This window comes from Macaca thibetana, chromosome 2, assembly GCF_024542745.1.
Source record: "Macaca thibetana thibetana isolate TM-01 chromosome 2, ASM2454274v1, whole genome shotgun sequence".
In the NCBI taxonomy this organism is placed as follows: domain Eukaryota; kingdom Metazoa; phylum Chordata; class Mammalia; order Primates; family Cercopithecidae; genus Macaca; species Macaca thibetana.
This window is the reverse complement of record NC_065579.1, coordinates 180,867,270-180,889,398: the sequence shown is the minus strand read 5'-3', so window position 1 is coordinate 180,889,398 and position 22,129 is coordinate 180,867,270. Positions and strand designations below refer to the sequence as shown.

Genomic DNA, 22,129 nt, shown 5'->3' with positions numbered 1-22,129 from the left:
TTTTCAACTTTCCATCTCCCGTTTGTTTTTTTTTTTCCTTCCATCTTGACACTGATTATATAGATTGCTAGTGGCTAAGGTCAAAAGTTTGAATTTTATAATTTACCCTCATTAGAGCGTGTTCAATCCTTTTGAAAATAAGAGGTAAAGTGTTAGACCCAATTATTGTTGTTAATAGGGAGTTAATAGCATTTCCATTTGAAATTATTAAATGTAAATATTTCATATTTCAATATCTGACAAAGTTTATGTTTGAATGAAAATATTTTAATCTAGAAAACAAAATGTGTTAGAAAATTTCAAAGAAAATATCTTTATGACTGACTCTTTGTATATGTATATATATGCATATGTATGTGTATATATTTTATATTAATAAAATATTTTTTATTTTTTATATTTTTATTTATTTATATATTATATTTATATTTTATATAAATTTTTATATATTATATATTTTATATAAAATTTTATATTTATATTTTTATTTATTTTATATTTTTATTTATTTTATAAATAAATATATATTTATTATATTTATATTAATAAATATATACACATACATATGCATATATATATATACACCTATACACTCTTTATAAGAAATGTGATTGAGAAAGTTTTGGTAAAACAGCTGGTGCTGAATCTGGAATTCTTAGACATTTTGAATCACATTTCTTCTGTCATCAAGCAGCAATTCAATGATTAGTAACAGCTCTGAGCCACTGGGGATAGTTGGGAAAAGGAACTGATTCTAACAGACTGATTTGCTTCCCTTTACTCTACAATTGTGAAAGATCACCATTTTATCTATACTCATAAATCAACTTGAGAACAAAAGTAAAACTCCACTGCAAATTTTGTGTTGCTCATTTTTGATGGTTTCATTTCAACAAGTCATAGAATAGTACTTTCATTGAGTTTAGTATGTATACCCAGATGTGTTTTGGGGTTTCTGAGAGCAGCAAATGATACAGGCTTTGTCTTGAGGAAGCTGATCATGTCATTTGTAAATCAAAATAGACCTGAAAGAGCATGCAAACTTGAGTACAAATACATGGCATAATGTGCAGATGAGCTGCCATTTTATAAATAATTTCCCACCACATTTAATGCGTGTTAGAACTAGTTCTCGCCACTACTGAAATCTCTTTTTTCTTTAATCCTATTTATCATAATCAAAATCACAATGGAAGGGAAACTCTAAGTCAAGATACTATTTTCCAAGGTAGAATATTTGTGATTCTGTTTACTCTTTGTACATTTGGTTCGTAGAATCTTTGAACATAATTCAAAGCACATTTTCAGACTTGTCCATCTTAACTGATGTGTTTACAAATACCTGAATGATAGAGTTAAATGCAAGCTGATCTGATTTCTGAATGGTCATGGGGCTTTGACTTAATTGACTGGTTTGATTTTTCAGCTACTTTTATTTCATTTCCTAAACATTCCACTAGACATGCTAATGAGAAATGAAATGGTCATAATGCTGGGAGCCAGAAGGAAAGGAGTGATAAGCAAAGGTCTGAGTAGTATAAAAATGCAGTAACTGGCCAATGATATTCAGAGTTGGCGGTGTGAGGCAAAATATCTGTGACTGCATTTGAAGTATGCATTGAATTTTGGTAACATATCATTCCTCCCAGCACTGTATGAAGGAGGAAAGACAGAAACTGATGGAGATTTACAGAAAGCACACATATGCAGGATTTTATTCATTCATTCATTTACTCATCCATTTCATTTCAGGCCAGGCATCTAGAATCAAACAGTCTTTAGGGATCTGATACTAATTCAGGAGAGATCTAAGTTTCCAAGGAAATGGTGAATCTTACCTTTCTTTCTGAATATTTTTTAATCAAAGTTTAGTTGGAATTTTGATAAAGCAAGTTCTGGGGGCTCAAGGTTTTGACTGAAGCAATTTTTCAGATATTACTACATTAACTAGATAGATGTTATATGGTGCCTTAAAAACATAAATCAGTGTTTTAATGGAAAGCATATCAATGTATTAAGTGGTTATAACATGTATAAAAATTATCTCAGAAACTATAGAATTTAAATAGATTTTTTCTTAATAAATAAGACATAATTCCTGGAATATATTCAAATTACTGAATGTAAAAGTTTAACCTTCATGATGCTAACTCATAATTTACATTCTGTGTAAATTAGAGTTTTTACACATGAAAGGAAAAAAATCAAGAAAAGGAAAGTATTTTCTAGCATCAGAATGCAAACTAGCCTCATGATAAATAAGACACATATGAGGAAAAATTAAAATTGTGTTATACAGTTAGGTGTACATTAATGTTTGTTTAAAATTTGTTATTTGCTCATGAATTTTCAGTAGTACTCAAGTAGGACTCAATTCAGGTCTTCTGGACTTGGAAAAGGAGTGATTTTCCTTCCTGTAAAATGCTGGACTTATAACTAAAATAGTGTTATAATAATAATAAAGTAAGGGAATTACAGTGTGGTAATATGTATAGGTTTTGAAATTAGGGGTGGTCATGTTTAAAATTTGCTTGACTACTATCTAATTGTATTACCTCAACAAGTTGCTTAAACCTACAATGTTTTCTGGATAGGAATCAGTAAAATTAGAATAATGTATATTGCTAAAGCATAAGTAAGCTGTGAGGATTAAGTGATACAACAAATGTCAAGTACCTAATGCAATGTTACATAATTCTAATCATGAAAAACAATTATCAGTATTTCCTTTATATCAACACATCCTTTTTTTGGTATTTTTCTTTTTAAAATGTTAGCTTTATATAATCTTCCTAGTTGTTACCATAATGTATACAGAATTATATTTTCAGCTTTGCATAATATTATGCTATAACAATTGTCTAACATACTACAGTCTTCAGGTCATCATTTTAATTTAAAATCATCCAAAGCTTTAACATGCAATAACTGACTAAATCATTATCTGTAGTGGAACATTTGTTATATTCATAGCTCTGTGTATCCAGTATACTTAGCACCTTTGTGTCTGATGCTTTTTCATGTGTTACATTTTTCCCGCATTATCAGTTTCCGAAAGCGACAGCATAGTGTGTTCGGGTTGTGACTTTTAGCTTTATAACTCATTAGGTGTATGATGCCCAGCAAGTTAATTAACCTCTGTGTCTCAGTTTTCTCATGTGTAAAATGGAAATAATAATACTTAATATGTTAATAGATAAATTAATTACACCAGTATCTTATGCACAATTACTGTTATTTAAATACAGTAAAATGCTGGGTTAAAGGTTTCATGGTATTTTAGGCTACATATTTGCAAAATGGGTATTACAAGTTACTGCCAATAGCAATTTTAATTTCAGTTTTATTTTCCGTTTAAACATAGTCAGCATTGATTTCATAATTTTTAAGTGTTAATCAAATATGGTAAATAATTATAACTGTTATTCTGAATTGTTTTGTAGAACTCATGTGTGGAATCCATAAAGGCAGGAATTTTGATCTACTTGCTCCCCACTAAGCAGCACAAAAGAGAATACCTACCACAGTGCCCTACACGTATATATGTGTATGAGCACACATAGCGCATATAAATACCCATAGAAAGAATAAATAAATGCTAAATTCCTAACGTTATCTTGGGCTTGAAGGCAGAACTATTTGGTGTTGAAGATTAGTGAGAATTTCATTAAAGAGAGGAAAGGGGCATATTTTTTCTTTACTTGAAAGACCTGTTAAATCAGTTTAGATACTATTGGTCATGGGCCTTTGTTCTGGAAACCAATCTTCTCCAATTTTTGTGGTTTTTAATGTTTTATTTTCTAATGAAACCTAGGGCTTTTTGCTGCAACTTATTGGAAGACAGGTAAAGTTCTTACATCTCTATAATCATCAGGTGTATCCAACTGTATTATATATGTTCATTGTATAACACTTGTTGAACTGTACTGATTAACTATTATTTATTATTTACTGTATACCTAGGTAAGCCAGTTATGATTGTCACAGAATACATGGAAAATGGTTCCTTGGATAGTTTCTTACGTGTAAGTAAGATGCACACACATACATATATATGAATAAATTGCTGAAAGTGTTAGAGACACCCTCCAACACTGTGCCAAGCAATTCGGTAATCTAAGTTTAAAGTAAAACTGAAATTTTCTGAGGCTAAATAGACAGAGGAGGGCTGTAAAATTGCACCTTTATTTTGCAGCATTCATATGTTAATGGTTTATATTTTTAAAACAGATTCGTGAATTCTTCTTCAAAAGAGTCTTTTTATACTGCCAAGATTCACACTCGTTAAATAAAAATAAAAAAGAATCCTAAAGCAAGTAATAAAACCCACTGATGTAAGACAGAAAGTCTCTTTTTTATTTTAAGTAATCTCAGTCTGATATAATTATTTAATCACAGTCTGATATAAGACAGACCATCTACTTTCCAAATAGTGCTGTCTACTCAGAAAATAAGCATGTGCTCTAATGCTAAAGTATATATAGTTTCAATTTAGATGTATCATTTTGGTGTTAGATATGTATATTAATTCTTTAGATTGGTAAGCTTTATACAATTATCTATCTATCATCTATCTGTCTATCTATGCATCTATCTATCTATCTATCTATCTATCTATCTATCTATCTATCTATATTTTTTTGAGATGGAGTTTTGCTCTTGTTGCCCAGGCTGGAGTGCAATGGTGCAATCTCGGCTCACTGCAACCTCTGCCTCCTGGGTTCAAGTGATTCTCCTGCCTCAGCCTTCCGAATAGCAGGGATTACAGGCGCCCACCATCACGCCTCGCTAATATTTGTATTTTTAGTAGAAATGGGGTTTCACCATGTTGACCAGGCTGGTTTAGAACTCTTGACCTCAAGTGATCCACCCTCCTCAGCCTCCCAAAGTGCTAGGATTACAGGCATGAGCCACTGCACCTGGCCATATTTTGACATACTATATTTCACCATATGAAAGTGTATATGTTAAATTTCCATCTATTTCAACAAATATCGTGTTCAACATTTTATGAAGTTCAGGACAATACCAATTACCAGTCATTGCAGGGTATCAGAAAAGACATAGGCCCTGTCCTGAAGGTGCTTTTGGTGCTACATAAATTGAGATAGGTAGATGACAGAAAGATAGAGAAATAGATAGATAAAATACGTAGTATCATTCATAATCATGGAAGAAAATTTTAAATTTTCTAAGAGTGAGAAAGGATATGCTTTATATTAAAATCCATTACCCAAATAAAAATTTTAATAGCAATTATTTTCACAATCATTATTTCAAAAATAAACATTTTCAAAATCAAGTGAGTTAAAATATGATAAATATTATTTCAAAATTATTGTTTGTAATTAAACATGGACATTTTATATTAATGCATTATCTATACATTTTAAACCTTGTGTTTCTATTTTAATCCAAGATTAAATTAGATTGGAAGCTGGATTATGTGATTTAGTTTCTTATTGCTTTCTATTTTGTGACCTGCAACTCAGAGGTGGGTAGAAAAACAAATATCCAATAAATATTTTGACTAATTATGAGCTAATTATTTATGATAATATTTAAAAATGTAGCATCCACCTTATTTGAAATGATTCATAAAATATCAGGAAACAAAGAAGGGGAAATAAAAATTCAATCAAACAAATAAATATCAACCTAAACTAGCCACAAGATTCATTTCATTTTGTTGTTCTTAACCTTAATGAGTCTGAGGAGGAGTTAGTGTTTTTTTGTCATTTAAGGACCAGTAAAGTCCTTGCTTTTAAACTGAAGTCAAAGAACGTTAAGATACTTCCTGTTACAAAGTATTTGATAACATCGCCACTGTGTTACTTTGTTTCAGCCTTGTGTCCATTTGCCACATATCTTTGTCTTGAGTGCTTAGGACAAAAGGGTGTATAGTCAGTCTTGTTACAAAATTCAATATGTGAGATTTTAACCAATAAAGATACATCTTTAAGAAATAGGAACATATCTTAATTGTACATTTGAACTGCTTCACAGAAACACGATGCCCAGTTTACTGTCATTCAGCTGGTGGGGATGCTTCGAGGGATAGCATCTGGCATGAAGTACCTGTCAGATATGGGCTATGTTCACCGAGACCTCGCTGCTCGGAACATCTTGATCAACAGTAACTTGGTGTGTAAGGTGTCTGATTTTGGACTTTCTCGTGTCCTAGAGGATGACCCGGAAGCTGCTTATACAACAAGAGTGAGTAACTCAGATTTTCTCCTCTTTTATCGTTGTTTTCCATCTCATATCATGTTGATTTGTAAATAAGTAGAAATCATGACCCAAAATGTGTTGTCAATTATGATTTTCATAAAGAAAACGTATCTTAAAATTAAAATATTATTATTTATTCTGGGTAAATAGATGATCACTGTTTTAACATTTAATGATTCTAATTCTGAATTTCTATACCTTAGTTTAATATTCCCCACCAAAAGCAGGATTCTCACATTCCTCAAATCTTGATATTTTTAAATGTATCCATCTTTTCACCATGGTTGAGTCACCCTGAGCTAGCAGAATAGATAAATTCTCAGGACCCACTACATGTCATTTTGAAACACTTTCAAATCAATGTTTAATAAGTAACACCTATTTTTATTATAAAAATGTCAAAACAGACGTATAAAGAAAAGTTATCCATAATTGTGCATCCACAGAAAACATTTACAAGATTGTGAGTCAATTCTTCCAAATTTTTCTTCATACTCTTACATACAAACATGTTCATGAATATATTATTTAAATATAATTATTTATAATACAATTGTATGCCATTTATCTCCATACCAATATACTTCTTGAATATATTTCATTGTCAATAAATAATCTTTAAGTTTTGATGTTTAGTAGGTTGCTGTGTTCTATATTGTTTTATCTTTTCTTAAATCAAATCCTAATTAGTGAGCAAATTGTTATTATATTTAGTTATTTCATATTTTGTACAAATGTATAAATGATCTGTCTGCATTCATAATTGTTATGAGCCTCATGATTTTCTAATGATACATTCCTAAAAATGAATGTTTTGTGTCAAAGATTATGTGACTATTTTAAAAGCACACTTTACTACACTCTTGATAAAACTAGGTGTTATCATTAATTTTACTATTTTCAGTTAGGATTAATTAAATGCATATGTTTTCATTTGCATCCATTTAATTCAAAATGTATTTGAATCTTTTGTGAACACTTTTCTGTTGTTATTTTCTTTTGTGTTTGTTTTTTGTTTTTTAGACAGGGCTTCACTCTGTCACTCAGGCTGGAGTGCAGTGGCACAATTATGACTCATTGTAGCAGCCTCAAACTCCTGGCCTCAAGTGATTCTCCTGGGCTCAAGTGATCCTCCCTCCTCAGCCTGCTGAGTAGCTGGGATTACAGGCATGGGTCACGTGCCCCAGCTAATTTTTAAGTTTTTCTTTAAAGAAAATTCTTTCTGTGATAGAAATTTAGAAAATATAAACAACAAGTAAATGTCTTATAAGCATTACTATTAATACTACACAAACATAATTATTAGCATTTTAAATTTATACTTTCAATTTTTTAAATAAATTTTCACAAATAAATAACTCCTCTTTTGGCATAAAGTTACAAAAATGGGATTATACTATATATAATGATATATAAAATGATTTCAACGTACCAATAAATTCAGCACTTTATGTGTAAATCAATGCCATTTTATCTGCCTTGTTTTAACTTAAAAAAATAAAATACGTAATTTTCCAGATGATTAAATATTTTTACAGTATTTCATAATGTCTAATACTATATTCATGCACATACTTTAATTAAATAAAGCACTAGTAATTGAGCCGAATTACAATATTTTCATATTATGAATGATATTTTGATGACATGATATCTATTTCATGTCTGTCCATGATTACCTCTTTGGGATACTTCTATAGAATTAACATTACAGGATCAAAATGTGTACAAATATGTGAGAGTTTTTGGCATATATATTGCCCAATTGTCTTTGCTATAGTTTTTTATCAATTTTCTCTCCTAATGGCAGTATCTTTCTCCATATTCTCATCAGCCAAGTGAATGGGTGGTTCCAAAGATGGTAGTCTTCTGCTATTTTCTTATTATCTAATTTTAAAAGTTTATTCCTGATTTTAAAAAAAAAAAGCTCATCCTATTTGCGAATCTCTCGAGAACTCCAATAATCAAAATTGTCACATGGCATGCATATCATGCTATATATAATAAAGAACCTAATATGCCAGGTAGCATTTCTTCCGCAAGTAAAGCCACAATAATAGAACCACTGAATGACAATGGCACAATGCTGTTGGGATATATCTAGATGCATTGATATAGGAGCTAGGACTCTCCCAATGGCTTTTAATAATAAATCCTTTTTATTTTTCCAATTTTCAAATATACCTCATAGTGATTTACTTTGTTCATGAATCTAAATTTTTTTTGAAATATCTGAGTATTTTTTAAAAAGCCCTTAGACACTTAAAATGTGACCTACACAAAAATGTTGGTCTTACAAACACAATTCTAATGGATAAGAGCATGACAAATTAAGAGAAATTTTGTATCTTGTAGCTAGTTGAATTAAATTTACAAGTGATTACGATTATATAGCTCTGAACACTTGATGAAATTGCAAAACACAGGATAAATACCTCAACAGTGCTTTTGAGTTCTCCTTCTCTGATCACCAGAAAAAATAGCCAATGTATCTGCAACAAAGCATCATTTTAATCACTGAACTATCAGTTCAGTAGACACTATATGCTACAAGGGATACTTATTGTCTTAAGGAGTGTATTTCATTCTACTCACTTCTACTGTTTTTCTAAGGCTATCCGTCTTACCTTGTCATGACATAAGTACTTCTAACAGTCCATGAAAAGTGTCACGCTTACTTACATTGTCCTTGTTACAACAATCTTATTATACAAGAAAAATACCTTGAGGATAAATAAAAACTATTTGATAAAACACTTTATTTGAAATGTTAAATTTCTGGTTATTCAGTCAGGTTCTAATTTCTATGCCATATTAAATTATTAATTAATTAACTAATTAATTTTTTTGAGACAAAGCCTCACTGTTTCTCCCAGACTGGAGTGCAGTGATGCAATCTCGGTTCACTGCAACCTCCACCTCCCAGATTCAAGCAATTGTCATGCCTCAGCCTCACAAGTTATTTGGATAACAGGGGCTTGCCACCACACCTGGCTAATTTTTGTATTTTTGGTAGAGACGGGGTTATTCCATGTTGGCCAGGCTAGTCTCAAACTCCTGATCTCAGGTGACCCACCTGCCTCAGCGTCTCAAAATTCTGGGATTACAGGCATGAGACACTGTGCCCGGCCCCATATTAAATTATTACATGAGAGCATCTCTGTCCCCATAAGTAGGCTTGATTGCCAGGATACTCGAAAGAATAGTTTCTCCGGCAGGAACTGGAAATATTTGTCCAACTTTAGATGATTCATACTATGGAGAACACAGTGGGTTAACTCTAAATGTTTCAGTTACACTGATTGTTGCTTTGTCAGGACCTCTTTGTGTTAGAAGAAAGGTGTGGTATGGAAATTGCTCTTTAACGTTTCTGAAATAAAAGTGCAACAGGCTCTTTGCATTTCTGTTTCAGTCTCTGAAGATTCTTAAAAACACACTGAACAAATAGGCTCATTCACTACCAATAAATAGCAGTTTCGAGTTCTTCAGTGTTCATCCTTGTATTTTCTTGGAACTCTCTCAAATGATCCATGGGAGTCCTGGCTTTCTTCCGAGAAGCTGTAATTTGCACGTGCATTTCTAGAGTAATTTAGACATCGTTGATTTAATCTCCCATAATAGGTCTTATTTAGTTCAATAAGTTTATAGTTTACTCTAAATATGAGGTATGGTTATAAAGTAATAGGACTTCATTTAAAAAAAAAAAAACAAATACACCAAACAGCTAAATGAGGCAGCATTCTAAGTTTTCCTTTTGGAAATAAATGTATACTTACTCCAGGAATGCTGATATTGCACAGAATGTTTTGGGAATTTCTCTTTTGGAATTATATTTAAAGCTAAATTATGGCTGATGCCATTAATCAAAAAATTTTAAGCAAGTAGTATTTTGGGATATAGACTTGACTGAGATAAAATCTCGTCTCGATAAGCAGAGTGGGGTGGCTCACGCCTATAATCTTGACACTTTGAGAGGCCGAGGCAGGAGGACCTCTTAAGCTCAGGAGTTTGAGACCAGCCTGGGCAACATAGCAAGACTTCATCTCTGTAAATATATATATATAAAAATAACATATAGTATTTATATATATGTCTATATTTATGTATTATATATTTATATAAAAATATATTATATATAAATACTATATATATGTGTTTATATATATTAAAATAATATAGGCCGGGTGCAATGGCTCATGCCTGTAATCCCAGCAGTTTGGGAGGCCAAAGCAGGTGGATCACCTGAGGTCAGAAGGTCAAGACCAGCCTGGCCAACATGGTGAAACCCCGTGTCTACTAAAAATACAAAAATTACCTGGGTGTGGTGGCATGCGCCTGTAATCCCAGCTACTTGGGAGGCTGAGGCATGAGAATTGCTTGAACCTGGGAGGTGGAGGTTGCAGTGAACCTAGATTGTGCCATTGCACTCTAGCCTGGGGGACAGAGTGAGAATCCATCTGAATAATAATAATAAATAAATAAAAATAAAAACATAAATTCATCAGGCATGGAGACACTCACCTGTGGCCCCAACTACTCAGGAGACAGAGGTGAAAAGATCACTTGAGTCCAGGAGGTTGAAGCTGCAATGAGCTAAAGCCTGGTGATGGAGCGGGACCCTTTTTCAAAAAATAAATAAATAATAATAAATTTAAAATGAAGAAAAGAAAAAGAAAAAAAAGATTATATTTTTGTGCATATATTTTCTGTTTGTTAACCCAAAGCAGTAAACCCAGCTTAGACATCTGTCTTGTTTATTTGATTTAGTGTGCTCTGATTATTGTTATTTCAGAAAAACAAGTTCACCATTCAAAACAATTTGCTGAGGCATTCCTTTTAGATAACAAATCCTGGTTAATCTGCATTAAAAAGTCAGTCACATTAATAACATTTAACACAGTTCATCTAGTGTCTGAAGTTTCTACAATTTGGAGATTAAGATTTGGTGCCTCAGTGCAGTGACCCTTTCCTGGTTGATCCTCTGAAAGCTATTGCCTGTAGGTAGAGTGTAGTTGCACTGAAGAATTATGAGGGGCATTTCAATCAATGTCAGTAGAAAAGAATAGAGCATGGAATATCTGCCGCTCTCATTTTAAAACATCTCTGTGAGAGGCAGAATAGAGGAGTGTATAGAAATTATATAATCTATTTATGTATTTCAAACTTCTTAAACTTGGAAGAGTATTTGAGGAGTTGAGGGAACACCTAAGCTCAAAACTTAATTTATCAGACACTCAGATATTTTCTCACACTGTGTTTTTTTAAGTGTATCACAAGCTTTCCTTCCTTATGTTCTCAGTAGCGTGCCTGATATGAAAGGGTCAGCTAAGATAGTACTATACACTTTTATGTTTGTTTTTCCTTTTACATAAGGATATTGTGTAGGGAATCAGATTTCTTTTTCCCCCAATACTCACTTCTTGTTATTTCTTCTCATTTCTCACTACTATGTTATGCAGAAATTGCGAATGTTGATATTTTCCATTATACAATATTATTATGCATCCTATAATGCCTGTAAAACTCCACTGTACACTCATGGGATGTTCAGAATGAATAAGGCTGTGAAGTTTCAGTATTATTATGAAAATAGTTTCTATCTTGTGGACCCCTAAAATGCTCTTGGGAATCCACATAGATGCTTGGATGACACATTGAAAGCCACTGTTACAGATACTTTACAGGGACAAAAGCCCCTTAATAACTAAATGAATATTTTTGTCATTATTCACCGATGTAAATCTACATTATGGCATAGTTTTATGTGCTATAATGTATTTTAAAGAAGTAGCCTTGAAAGCAGAACTGCAGCTGCACACCAAAGCTGCCAAATCATCTTGAAAGTCCATGGACTTCATTGGGATGGATATGATTAGAGCATTTAGATCCACAAATTTAAATCATCAAAGAAGTTTTGTGTCTGGAAAAACAAAAAAAAACATAGAAAAACGAATTCCTTTCCTTTGGTTTCTCATCATGTGACTTTGAAAGTATAATTATAACATGTTTGTTGTATTTTTGCCCTGGGTCTACTAATTTACTTTACTTCATTCTAACAGAATCATGACACTGTTGTAGAAGAGTTTGCCCCTGAATGATTTTTCAATCTGTGCTCTTATGAAATTTTATTTTTAACTGGTTAGTATTTTTGTATATATGCATTCATGCATCTATATAGATGAACATTTCTATATTCATATGTTGAAATACATGGCATCCTAAATTCCAAAATGGTAGTGATTAATTTTCTGTTTTATACAGGATCAAGTTACTGAAAATACAGACTTTTATCTTATTTAGATGCTGTGTAATCCGTCACTTCAATTCTTCCTATGTCCTTAAGTTCATTTTGGGAGCATATTTACCACATAAACTGAGTTGGAAAATTTGAGAAAACAAATTGAGTTATCCTTGGCTATATTCTCCATTATTAGATTTGTTTTCTTTTTCGTTTCTATTCTGAAGTTGCCTACTTAGTACATACTAACTGGATTTTGTTAGAACGTTTTCTTTTACGTAATGATTTATTTCACTTTTTAGATCTGCGACTCTGCCACATCGATATCAGATATATTCTAGTACAACTTTGTTTTATTTGATTTCATTTTAAGGATAAGACAAAAAAAGAAAAGTGGCCAAGCAAGTGATTAAAAGCTAAGAGGTTAAATATTTCCTTTCTGATAACTCCAATCTAAGAACATAAATAACAGAAAACAGGAGGCCTTGTTCTGTAACATTTTCAAGAACTAAAAATCTATGCATATCAAAATTGGTATAATACAAAAGACACATATTAATTTGATAAGTAATATATGTCACATGTCATTTATACCTACATGAAAAAGGTAATAACAAAATATCTAATTTGTGTCCTTCTTATAGTAAAAGTATTTTAAGCTGTGAACAAAAAAAAGTCAATGATGAATTTATTGCCTCCCGTCTTATGATCAAAATGAATATGCCTGCATGTAGCATCAGAAAATACAACCATTTATTCAATAACTAGAAAACTCTCAAAGGTTCAGTGATTTCAGTGATTAATGTTGAATCAAAAGTTAATGAAAAGTCTAGTACTTTCTATCCAACTATTTCAGAGAGATGAGTAGCATGAACATTTGAACATGTAAAAAACAACTATCCAGTTTATGTGGTGAAAAATTAAAACTATAATTGTGAAGTGGAACACAGGAGCACACAAGTAAAGGCAGGAAAGTAAAATGAAGAATACAGACAGTCTATGGAGAATGCAATTTTATATAGGATGGTCAGAGAAATGGTCTGGTAAAATGACACTGGAGCAGAAAATGGGTTTGAATGAAGGAGCAAATATTGAGGCTAAAGAAACATTAATTTTGCTTTCACTAATTTTCAATTGAATAAAATAATTTTAATAATTGCCCTGATTCCAAGAGGCCCACCTTGCAGGAAGACAGTTTAAGTCATTAGATTAACAGTTTAGCTCAGACTAAATGTCAAGCTAATGGCGACTAGTCCTCATTTCCTATTGGTGATGCATGCCTCTAGTCCCAGCTACTCAGGAGGCCGATGTGGGAGGATCACTTGAGTCCAGGAGGTCAGGGCTGCAGTGAGCCTTGATTACGCCATTGCACTTTAGGCTGGGCCAACAGAGTGAGGCCTTATCTCAAAACAATCATTAGAATGAATTTAACATTATTCCTATCATTTTAATTGCCAATTGTCAGTATCCCCTGCTACATTTCTACTAATTTACCATTGCTTCTTCAAAAAATTGTGTTCAGAGTGCTACAAGTTCAGACTTTGAAATGAATTACTATAACTTTTTTTAAAATTAGAGATTTTAAGTTGGGCGCGGTGGCTCAAGCCTGTAATCCCAGCACTTTGGGAGACCGAGACGGGCAGACCACGAGGTCAGGAGATCGAGACCATCCTGGCTAACACAGTGAAACCCCGTCTCTACTAAAAAATACAAAAAAACTAGCCAGGCAAGGTGGCGGCTGCCTGTAGTCCCAGCTACTAGGGAGACTGAGCCAGGAGAATGGCGTAAACTCGGAAGGCAGAGCTTGCAGTGAACTGAGATCTGGCCACTGCACTCCAGCCTGGACGACAGAGCAAGACTCCGTCTCAAAAAAAAAAAAAAAAAAAAATAGAGATTTTAAAAATTAGAGATTGAATATATACAAAAAATACAAAATTGGACATTTAAAACCTCATCGAACTTTTAAAAAAGCCAGATTCATATTAGGATATATATGTGTGTGTGTGTGTATGTATATATGGAGATATATATATATATGGACTTATACCCCAATGTTTGCATTATTTTTGTTGAAGATAGATATCATACATCAGATTACTTAGTTTTTACACTGTTTTATGAGAATCTGAAAGTAACATAAACATTATGAGTTTGTGTTTTATTTCCTGGATAGCCATAGAATAACTTGGAACACGGAGATTTTCCTGTATTTCAAGAAATGCTTAATCATTTCACATGATGTTGAAAGATCTGAAAAGTTCAAAGAATGAGGCTTTGCTACCTAAAGGATCGTTTATCTCTGATCTCTTGTGGCAATCAACATCTGCTGAAACTATTCTCTCAGTGGCTCTGAGATTTGAACTACTGGGGATAAGACTAGATGTTTCCCTTGGGAGCCTTCTTGGATCACCCTTCACCTTGTAGTCTGCAGTGAATGAATTTTAGTCCCTGACAATAGATAGATGCTAAATCTTTTAGCCAAATAATTTATCTCTATAGTTCCACTTTTAACCTGAGAAGCTAATATTTCTCTCCAGGTTAAATACTCAATTACTTGGGTTTACTCAGATAAACTCTCCAAAGTCCTTTGTCACTCTAAGTATGACCTGACAAAACTCAAAAACAGGAAATGTGAACTATAACCAGCAAGCCTTTCCTAAATCGGCAGGCAGAGATTTGCACATATAATTAGAGAAACATTTGGTAGCTATGTGATATTACGCCTCAATATCCAGAGATTTCAACAATTATACTCCTTTTCTTTAGAAATCAGAACTTGAAGCCCCCTAACCCATTTCAGTTAAGCTCCTGAAAAATTCAGGCTTTTAGTCACATGTCTCGTTGAACTGTCTAAATTCATTGAGCTTAGGGAACTGAATTGCAGAACCTTTCAAGAAGAGGGTTACTGTGTGATTCCTCATCTAACTGCTGTTTCTAGGCAAAGTGGACAAGGTTTTAGACTCTCAACTAATCCTGCAGTGGAGTTTAGCAATTATGTAATGCATTTGTCCAGAGAATCCCCAGCATCTTTACCTGTAGCACGTTATTCCACTCCTTTAACTTTTCTGTAGAATTCTAGAAACATAAATCAAGGTGACACCGTGTGGATATGCAATTCAGTCCAAAGTTAGTCTTTCTTTAAGAGTCCAAAATAATTAACACTGAAAATGTCAGCATCCTTGATATTCGTGTAGGTTTAAGATAGAAAGTTGAAAGAGGTACGGTTCATAAGTCAGTAAAGCTGTTAAGCAGTAAGATAAAACTGAACGTAAAGTCAAATTTTATATAGTCCATGACCCTGTTTTTGAATGACAAGACAGCTGTGCAGAGAGGTTAAGAAACTTGACTAAAATTAAATAGGAGGGTCAAAGCTGAGCCCAGAAACCAGGACTCCTGATTCTTATTAAACTTCGGAATCCACATGGAACAAATGACTAAACCTACCCTGTATCTCCCGTTACTTAGCTATACATCGATGAGAAGTCAGCACGTGGAGGAACTGGCTGAAGGTTTGGTATTGGAGATATAAGGAGCAAACATTAACTTCTGATTCTGTTAAGTTTGAATTGGAGGTCTTTCTGAAACTGAGGTTTTAGATACACTCCATATGCTATGATTCTGGGCTTGCTCCAAGCAATTGGAAGCTTTTCTGAAATACATAAATATATCTTGGGAACTTACATGTGGATATAGAGACCAGTAAAAGTAAATGCCTCATTTTAAATGTTTAAATATGGTCAAAAAACACATCTTCATAAATAAGTTTTATAGTAACTAGCTGTGCTTTTATAATATTCTGAATGTCTAATGTGGCACATCCTTCTAAAGCATCTACATTTTTAAAATGTTCTTCACATATATAAGCTGGGAAAGCAATTTCTAAACCAGAAAAAAATAGTGCTCATGCAATATGAGCTTGAATTTGTTGAGGTGGGAGGTGAAAAGGGAAGAAGAATTTTTGTGGTCACAATCAAGAACAGAAATATGCATAAGCTCTGTGATGAATTACTTGTAGGAAACTTAGACTCCTATATATTCAATTTATTTTAGTTTGATAGTCTCAGAACTACAGCTCCTCAGCTTAAATGCAGCAAGTCTTATTGTAAAGTGTGACTCAATTAAAATTTATTGCCCCAGCTTCTTCTTTTAACCATATTTCAGAACCAAATTGGGCCCTCAAGGACTCTTATTCAGTGTCTCTCTATGCCAATAACATTTACGTTTTTGTAGCTGTAGACAGTGTTTGCTCTTGGAGCAAATGTATACCTCTAGAAGACAAATATATCAGATATTTTAGTATCTTACTAAAATGCTTGTTTATTGATACCTCCATTTAATAAAAAAAAGATGCTTAATTTATAAAGTGACTTTAAGCTTTACTAGCAAAACTTAAATTAACAGGAAGTTATCCTAAAAAAGAAAAAGAAAAGGAAGATAGGAAAAAAGAACAAAGGAGAAAATACAATAAAACAAAAAATTCAGAAGGGATATTATTACACCATCAAAATCCAAGTATTAGAAGATTGGCTCTGGTGAGCTTGACCCCTACTCTTCTATTAGTAAAGGTATAGCCTATGACAGGGCTATACAATATCCCTAGAAAGTTGATTTCACTTAGTCTATATAAAATCCCAGATAATTTGTAGACCTCATGTGGTTTCCTTTCCCTTGCTGATTGTACAACATTTAAAGCAGTAGTTCTCAAATGGGGATGATTTTGTTCCCCAGAAGATACTTAGTATCGTCTTGAGGCATTTTTGGCTGTCACAACTGGGAAGATGCTAATGTAATCTAGACGACAGCAGTGGAAGTGCTGCTAGATATCCTACAATGCACAGGACAGCCGTCATAGCAAAGGATGATCTGGGGTGAAAGGTCAACAGTGCCCTTTTAAAGAAACCTTGCCCTACAAGCTTCCCATCATGTGCAAAAAATGGGAGTGGGGATCAAATGTTTCTCTCAGGTACTTTCTATTTCTTCCTGTTCATATTAGACTGCAAGTTGCATGGGACAATATAGACTGCATTACCATTTGTGAACAAATGTGCAACAGACTAGCCATCTGTTATCAGGCCTCCTAGAATGTGGAACTTCAAGCTATCACAAACATAATGCAACAAATCATAAATCTTGTGTGCCTGTTACAATTTTATTTTCATTTGGTTTCAATTAAACACTTGAAGTTACTTACCACCCTCCACCCTGGGCTCTAAATTTGAAACATAGCCATTCTAGTTTTGATGTTCTATTTTCATTTTATCAAGACATCATGGAGTAAAATCATACATAAATGTATACCTCTAGAAGACAAATAGATCGGATATTTTAGTCAGTATGTAAGTCTTACCCTTGTGTAATTTTTTAAATGTTTTCACAGTTTACTTAGCCTCATTCTACAAAGGGGTAATGTCCATGTGTATAAACTAAAATTATTCTTTAATTAATTATAGTTTTAGGTTAATAAAGTACCTACAACATTAATATTGAAGCAGTCGATGTAGAATGTGTACTGTTTATGGAGTCAAATGAAAATCTTTATAGCATTCTGCAAACTCTAAAACATATAATCCATACAACATCTTGTGACATATTTTCATAATTCTACAGATACTCTAAAAAAGTTGATGCTCAGTGAATCTTATATTAACTATCATTGTGGAGTTTTTCAAATGTATTGATGTAACAACACTATTAAATAGTAGCATAAGAAAAAAGAGGACATTAGAAAGCAGTAAGATTTAATAAAATAAACTATTATGTTTATATTGGCTCATTCACATTCACATACATTATGAAAAACTAGACTAAACTCATTATCAACTGAAAATGAACTGCACATTTAAAATGCTCAAAATGATCAGAAATCTTTAGTAAAATCTACTTTGCTAAGTCCACAAAATTATAAATCATATTCTCACTTGACAGAATAGCATGCTCTTTTGCAGGCAATAAAGTGTTGTAAACAGCAGAGGTAGAAAATAAGACACATTTTAAACTGGGGAATGCAGTGGTGAAGCGGGGCAGGTGGTTATTCCTCTAGACATCCCAGATCAGGCAGGATAGTAAAGCAGTAGAAGGATCACAGAAGATGGAGTGACCAACTCTTGCTGGAAGGCTCCCAAATGTTCACCCAAAGAGTTTACGTTTGACCAAGATGTTCAGATAAGAACTTTACCAGTTACAGAAAGCAGGAAAAAAAAAAAAAAAAAAAAAAGCCTCCCAAGAAGAAAGACCATGTCTTTGGGAAGATAGCGTATATACAGGGGGAATTCAATTAAGATCACTGAGCATCTATTGAATGCCTAAACTGCACATCTGCCAAGATAACACCTAAAAAAGAAAATTGCTCTCTGTAGTGAATGTGTATTGTTTATGGAGAGCACAAGTTCATGTGAGTTAATACTCTTTATCTTCAGCTTTGTAATCTATTCAGTTTTTCATAAGCTTATGATTTCAAATTATAGTTGGGGTTTAGTATTTTTATTTGTTGCAGTTGATATGACAGGCACTACTACTACTACTACTTTTACTAGTGTTGAACACAAAGAGTTTGAAACCACCATGAAGAATTTAAAGAGTTTATGAGAATGGATGCATCTACCTTTTCTTAAATTCTGTAATCATTTTGCTGATTTGAAATTTCACCTGTAGTTTGATTTTTTTTTACTTCAAATTAAATGTGTACCATGTTGGTTTATTATTCTTTTATTTTTAAAGCCAGAGCAACTTGATATTATTTGCTTGCCATAGAATAAGAGAAGTTTTAACACTTTCTTTTTATCTGATTTAGTATTAATTGCTAAATTTGAATTGTTTTGTAGCTAACAGTGAGCTTTCCCTAGTAGTGTCATTTAATAAATTTGTTACATCAACAATAAATGTATCAATTAAAGGGAACTGAAAGGAAGGAACGGGCATAACATTTATTGAACACGCTATTACGGAGCAGACACTTTTTTAGTTGCTTTATATATATGATAAATTCATGACAAATGACAAAATTTTCTAAATAATAATATATAATTCTTAATCATCTTTATTCTCTTCCTGATTCCCTCAATGATGGATGGTGTCATTTGCAATATGGTTAGCTAGAAAAGAGATAAGAGTCTTGAATCCGTGATTATTTCATTATTGGAGTTAAACTAATCAGTCTAATAAGCTACGTATTAGCAGATAATGAAAATTCTCTAATGAGAAGGCCAAATGTTTCATGAATATTGAATAAATTATGGGCTAAATAGCTAACTGTTGGCCAGGTGCGATGGCTCACACCTGTAACCCCAGCACTTTGGGAGGTGGAGGCGTGTGGAGCACTTGAGGCCAGGAGTTAGAGACCAGCCTGGCCAACATGGCAAAACCTTGTCTCTACTAAAAGTACGAAATTTAGCCAGGCTTGGTGGCGCACACCTCTAATCCCAGACACTAAGGAGGCTGAGGCACAAGAATTGCTTGAGTCTGAGAGGGGGAGGTTGCAGTGAGCCGAGAATGCACGACACCACTGCACTCCACACCTAACTGTCTATGAACTTCAGCAGTAACAATGGGCAAGGAAACAACACTCATTCACATTTTCTTCTAAATAAAGAGTTTAAATTAGTCCCAGCTCTTGTTTTAGAATGAATTGTTTGGATGTCATACATAAAAATATAAATTAAGAGTTTTCCATTAAAAATAAAAATAAATATGTTTACTTCTAAGTACATAAGCTCAATTAACGGTGACCTGGGATGGAATCTGGACAGCGAGGAAAAGAACTGGTACACCAATTGATCAATAGCAGTATCTGGATAAATTAAGGAAACATTTAAAGCACTGCACCCTAGTTTCATTGTTGAACTGATTGAATGCCACTTACTTTTTGTGTGTTTGTAATAACATGTCCAAACTCAAATGAAAAATAAATTAGATTGCCTCACTTCCTCATGCTTTCCCATAAGGGCAGCAACTGAACCCTTGATACAGTTAAGAGACAAAAAGGAAAAGGAAAGTGTAAATCAAAAACCTGAATGACACAAGTAAAAAGACCATATCTAGCAAATCTTGTAGCAAGAGGCCTTTGTCATTTCACAGGTATCTACTGCACAATGTGGCCATGATACTTTTCCAAGGTACCACAGTGAGCTAAGAGCCAGAATATTTTGTTAAAAATTAGTGCAAAGTTAAAGATAGTGTATAGGTCACCTGATCAGCAAGTATGCTACATTGAAAGGTTTAAAGTTGTCATTCTAACAATAATGTGTGTGTGTGTGTGTGTGTGTGCGTGCGTGCAGGCTACAACAATTACAAAACACAACCGGAAGAGCAGAATTGAAAATTTAAGTTTTTCTTATTAAGATAATTCACTATACATTTTTCCAAACATATATCTCTTTGTGTAAGTTTTAAACATTTTAATAAGATTTACACAGGTGTAAGCAAATAGACCATATCTAGTTGGAAAATATTCTGGAAATAATTTGGTTGAATCTATAACCATGTACTGCATTAGAGAACATACTGTACAAGTCCCAGGCAAGTTAAGAGATTCAGGTGAGTGAAGCTTTCCGTGAAGATATGATCATGCGACACAGCAGTTACCTCTCCAACATTATTGTGTCTGCATTTAGAACAGCGCAAAAGAGGATTCTCCTTCCAAGTTTAAACAGAAACATGGCTCTGTTCTTCCTAAAAAAGATCACCTTTCAGTATATCACTATTTTAAGAAATTCTATTAATCTCAACGCTCTTCTCTCTGGAAAATGGTGAAGAAACACTTAAAATGAAACAACTCTTCTGTGTTTCTTTTTAACCCTGATTGAATTAAACCAAATAAATACACTTTTCTTTCATGGCTGTCAGCAACCTATTGTTTTTTTTCTTATGACTCTATTTTAGTTTCAACTAGAGACCTCGGTAAGGCAACAAATATCTGGACCTAATATTTTCTAAATAGGTACAAAGTTTTCAGCATAGAAAGGGCCTTTTTTTCCTTTTTTTTTCTCTTTTTAGTGCCATTTAAGTACACTTTACACTTTCAGTATTACTGAAAGTATACTGAAACAATCCTTTCAGTATAAGTATACTTAAATACTTTCAGTAATACTCAAAGTATCCTTTCAGTAATACTGAAAACATACTTATATACTTAATTTGGTTCTGGAAAAAGAGAAGTAGCAACGGCGGTTAGGAAAATGACAAGCGTCTATAACAGAGATAAGATATTTAATTGAGGTTTTTAGGATACTGTATCTCCCTTGTCCTATGAATACAACTTTGTTTGACTTTTGTTAATTCTCTGAGTTCTTAAGAAGGAGAAAGTAGGCCTAGTGATTCCATTTGGTGTCCTGAGTAGATTTTGTTCAATGCTACATGTATAAGTCCGCTTTTGTCAATATCAGGGAGTAGTATTTGAAATTTTGAATTATGAAAACATAAACTTGGTCTAGGCATATGTGGATGAGTGCTTTGGGGGTTTTAGTGCACTTCGCACACTGTAGTTTATCTCCCTAACTTCCAAGGCTGTCTTTTCTCTGGCTCCGGTCTCTCCAATTTGATTTGTTTTACTTCATCAATAGAAACTGTCAACTATTCTTCACCTGGTAGCTTCTTAGAAAGGTTGTGTTCACTGTGCGTCTTTGCATGCTTATTCTTCCTGCTGTTGGTGCTTTTCCATTTCCT

General features: G+C 33.2%; 1 protein-coding gene across 2 annotated transcripts in view; it reads left to right on the top strand.

Annotated features, from left to right (window-relative positions):
- EPHA3 (EPH receptor A3) overlaps window positions 1-22,129 on the top strand; it is a 358,761-nt gene that overhangs the window by 307,982 nt on the left and 28,650 nt on the right. For both annotated transcript variants that reach the window (XM_050778973.1, XM_050778974.1), the window contains exons 12-13: window positions 3,964-4,025; window positions 6,007-6,216. In XM_050778973.1, the coding sequence (XP_050634930.1) occupies window positions 3,964-4,025; window positions 6,007-6,216 (272 nt within the window). The remainder of the gene's footprint in view (window positions 1-3,963; window positions 4,026-6,006; window positions 6,217-22,129) is intronic.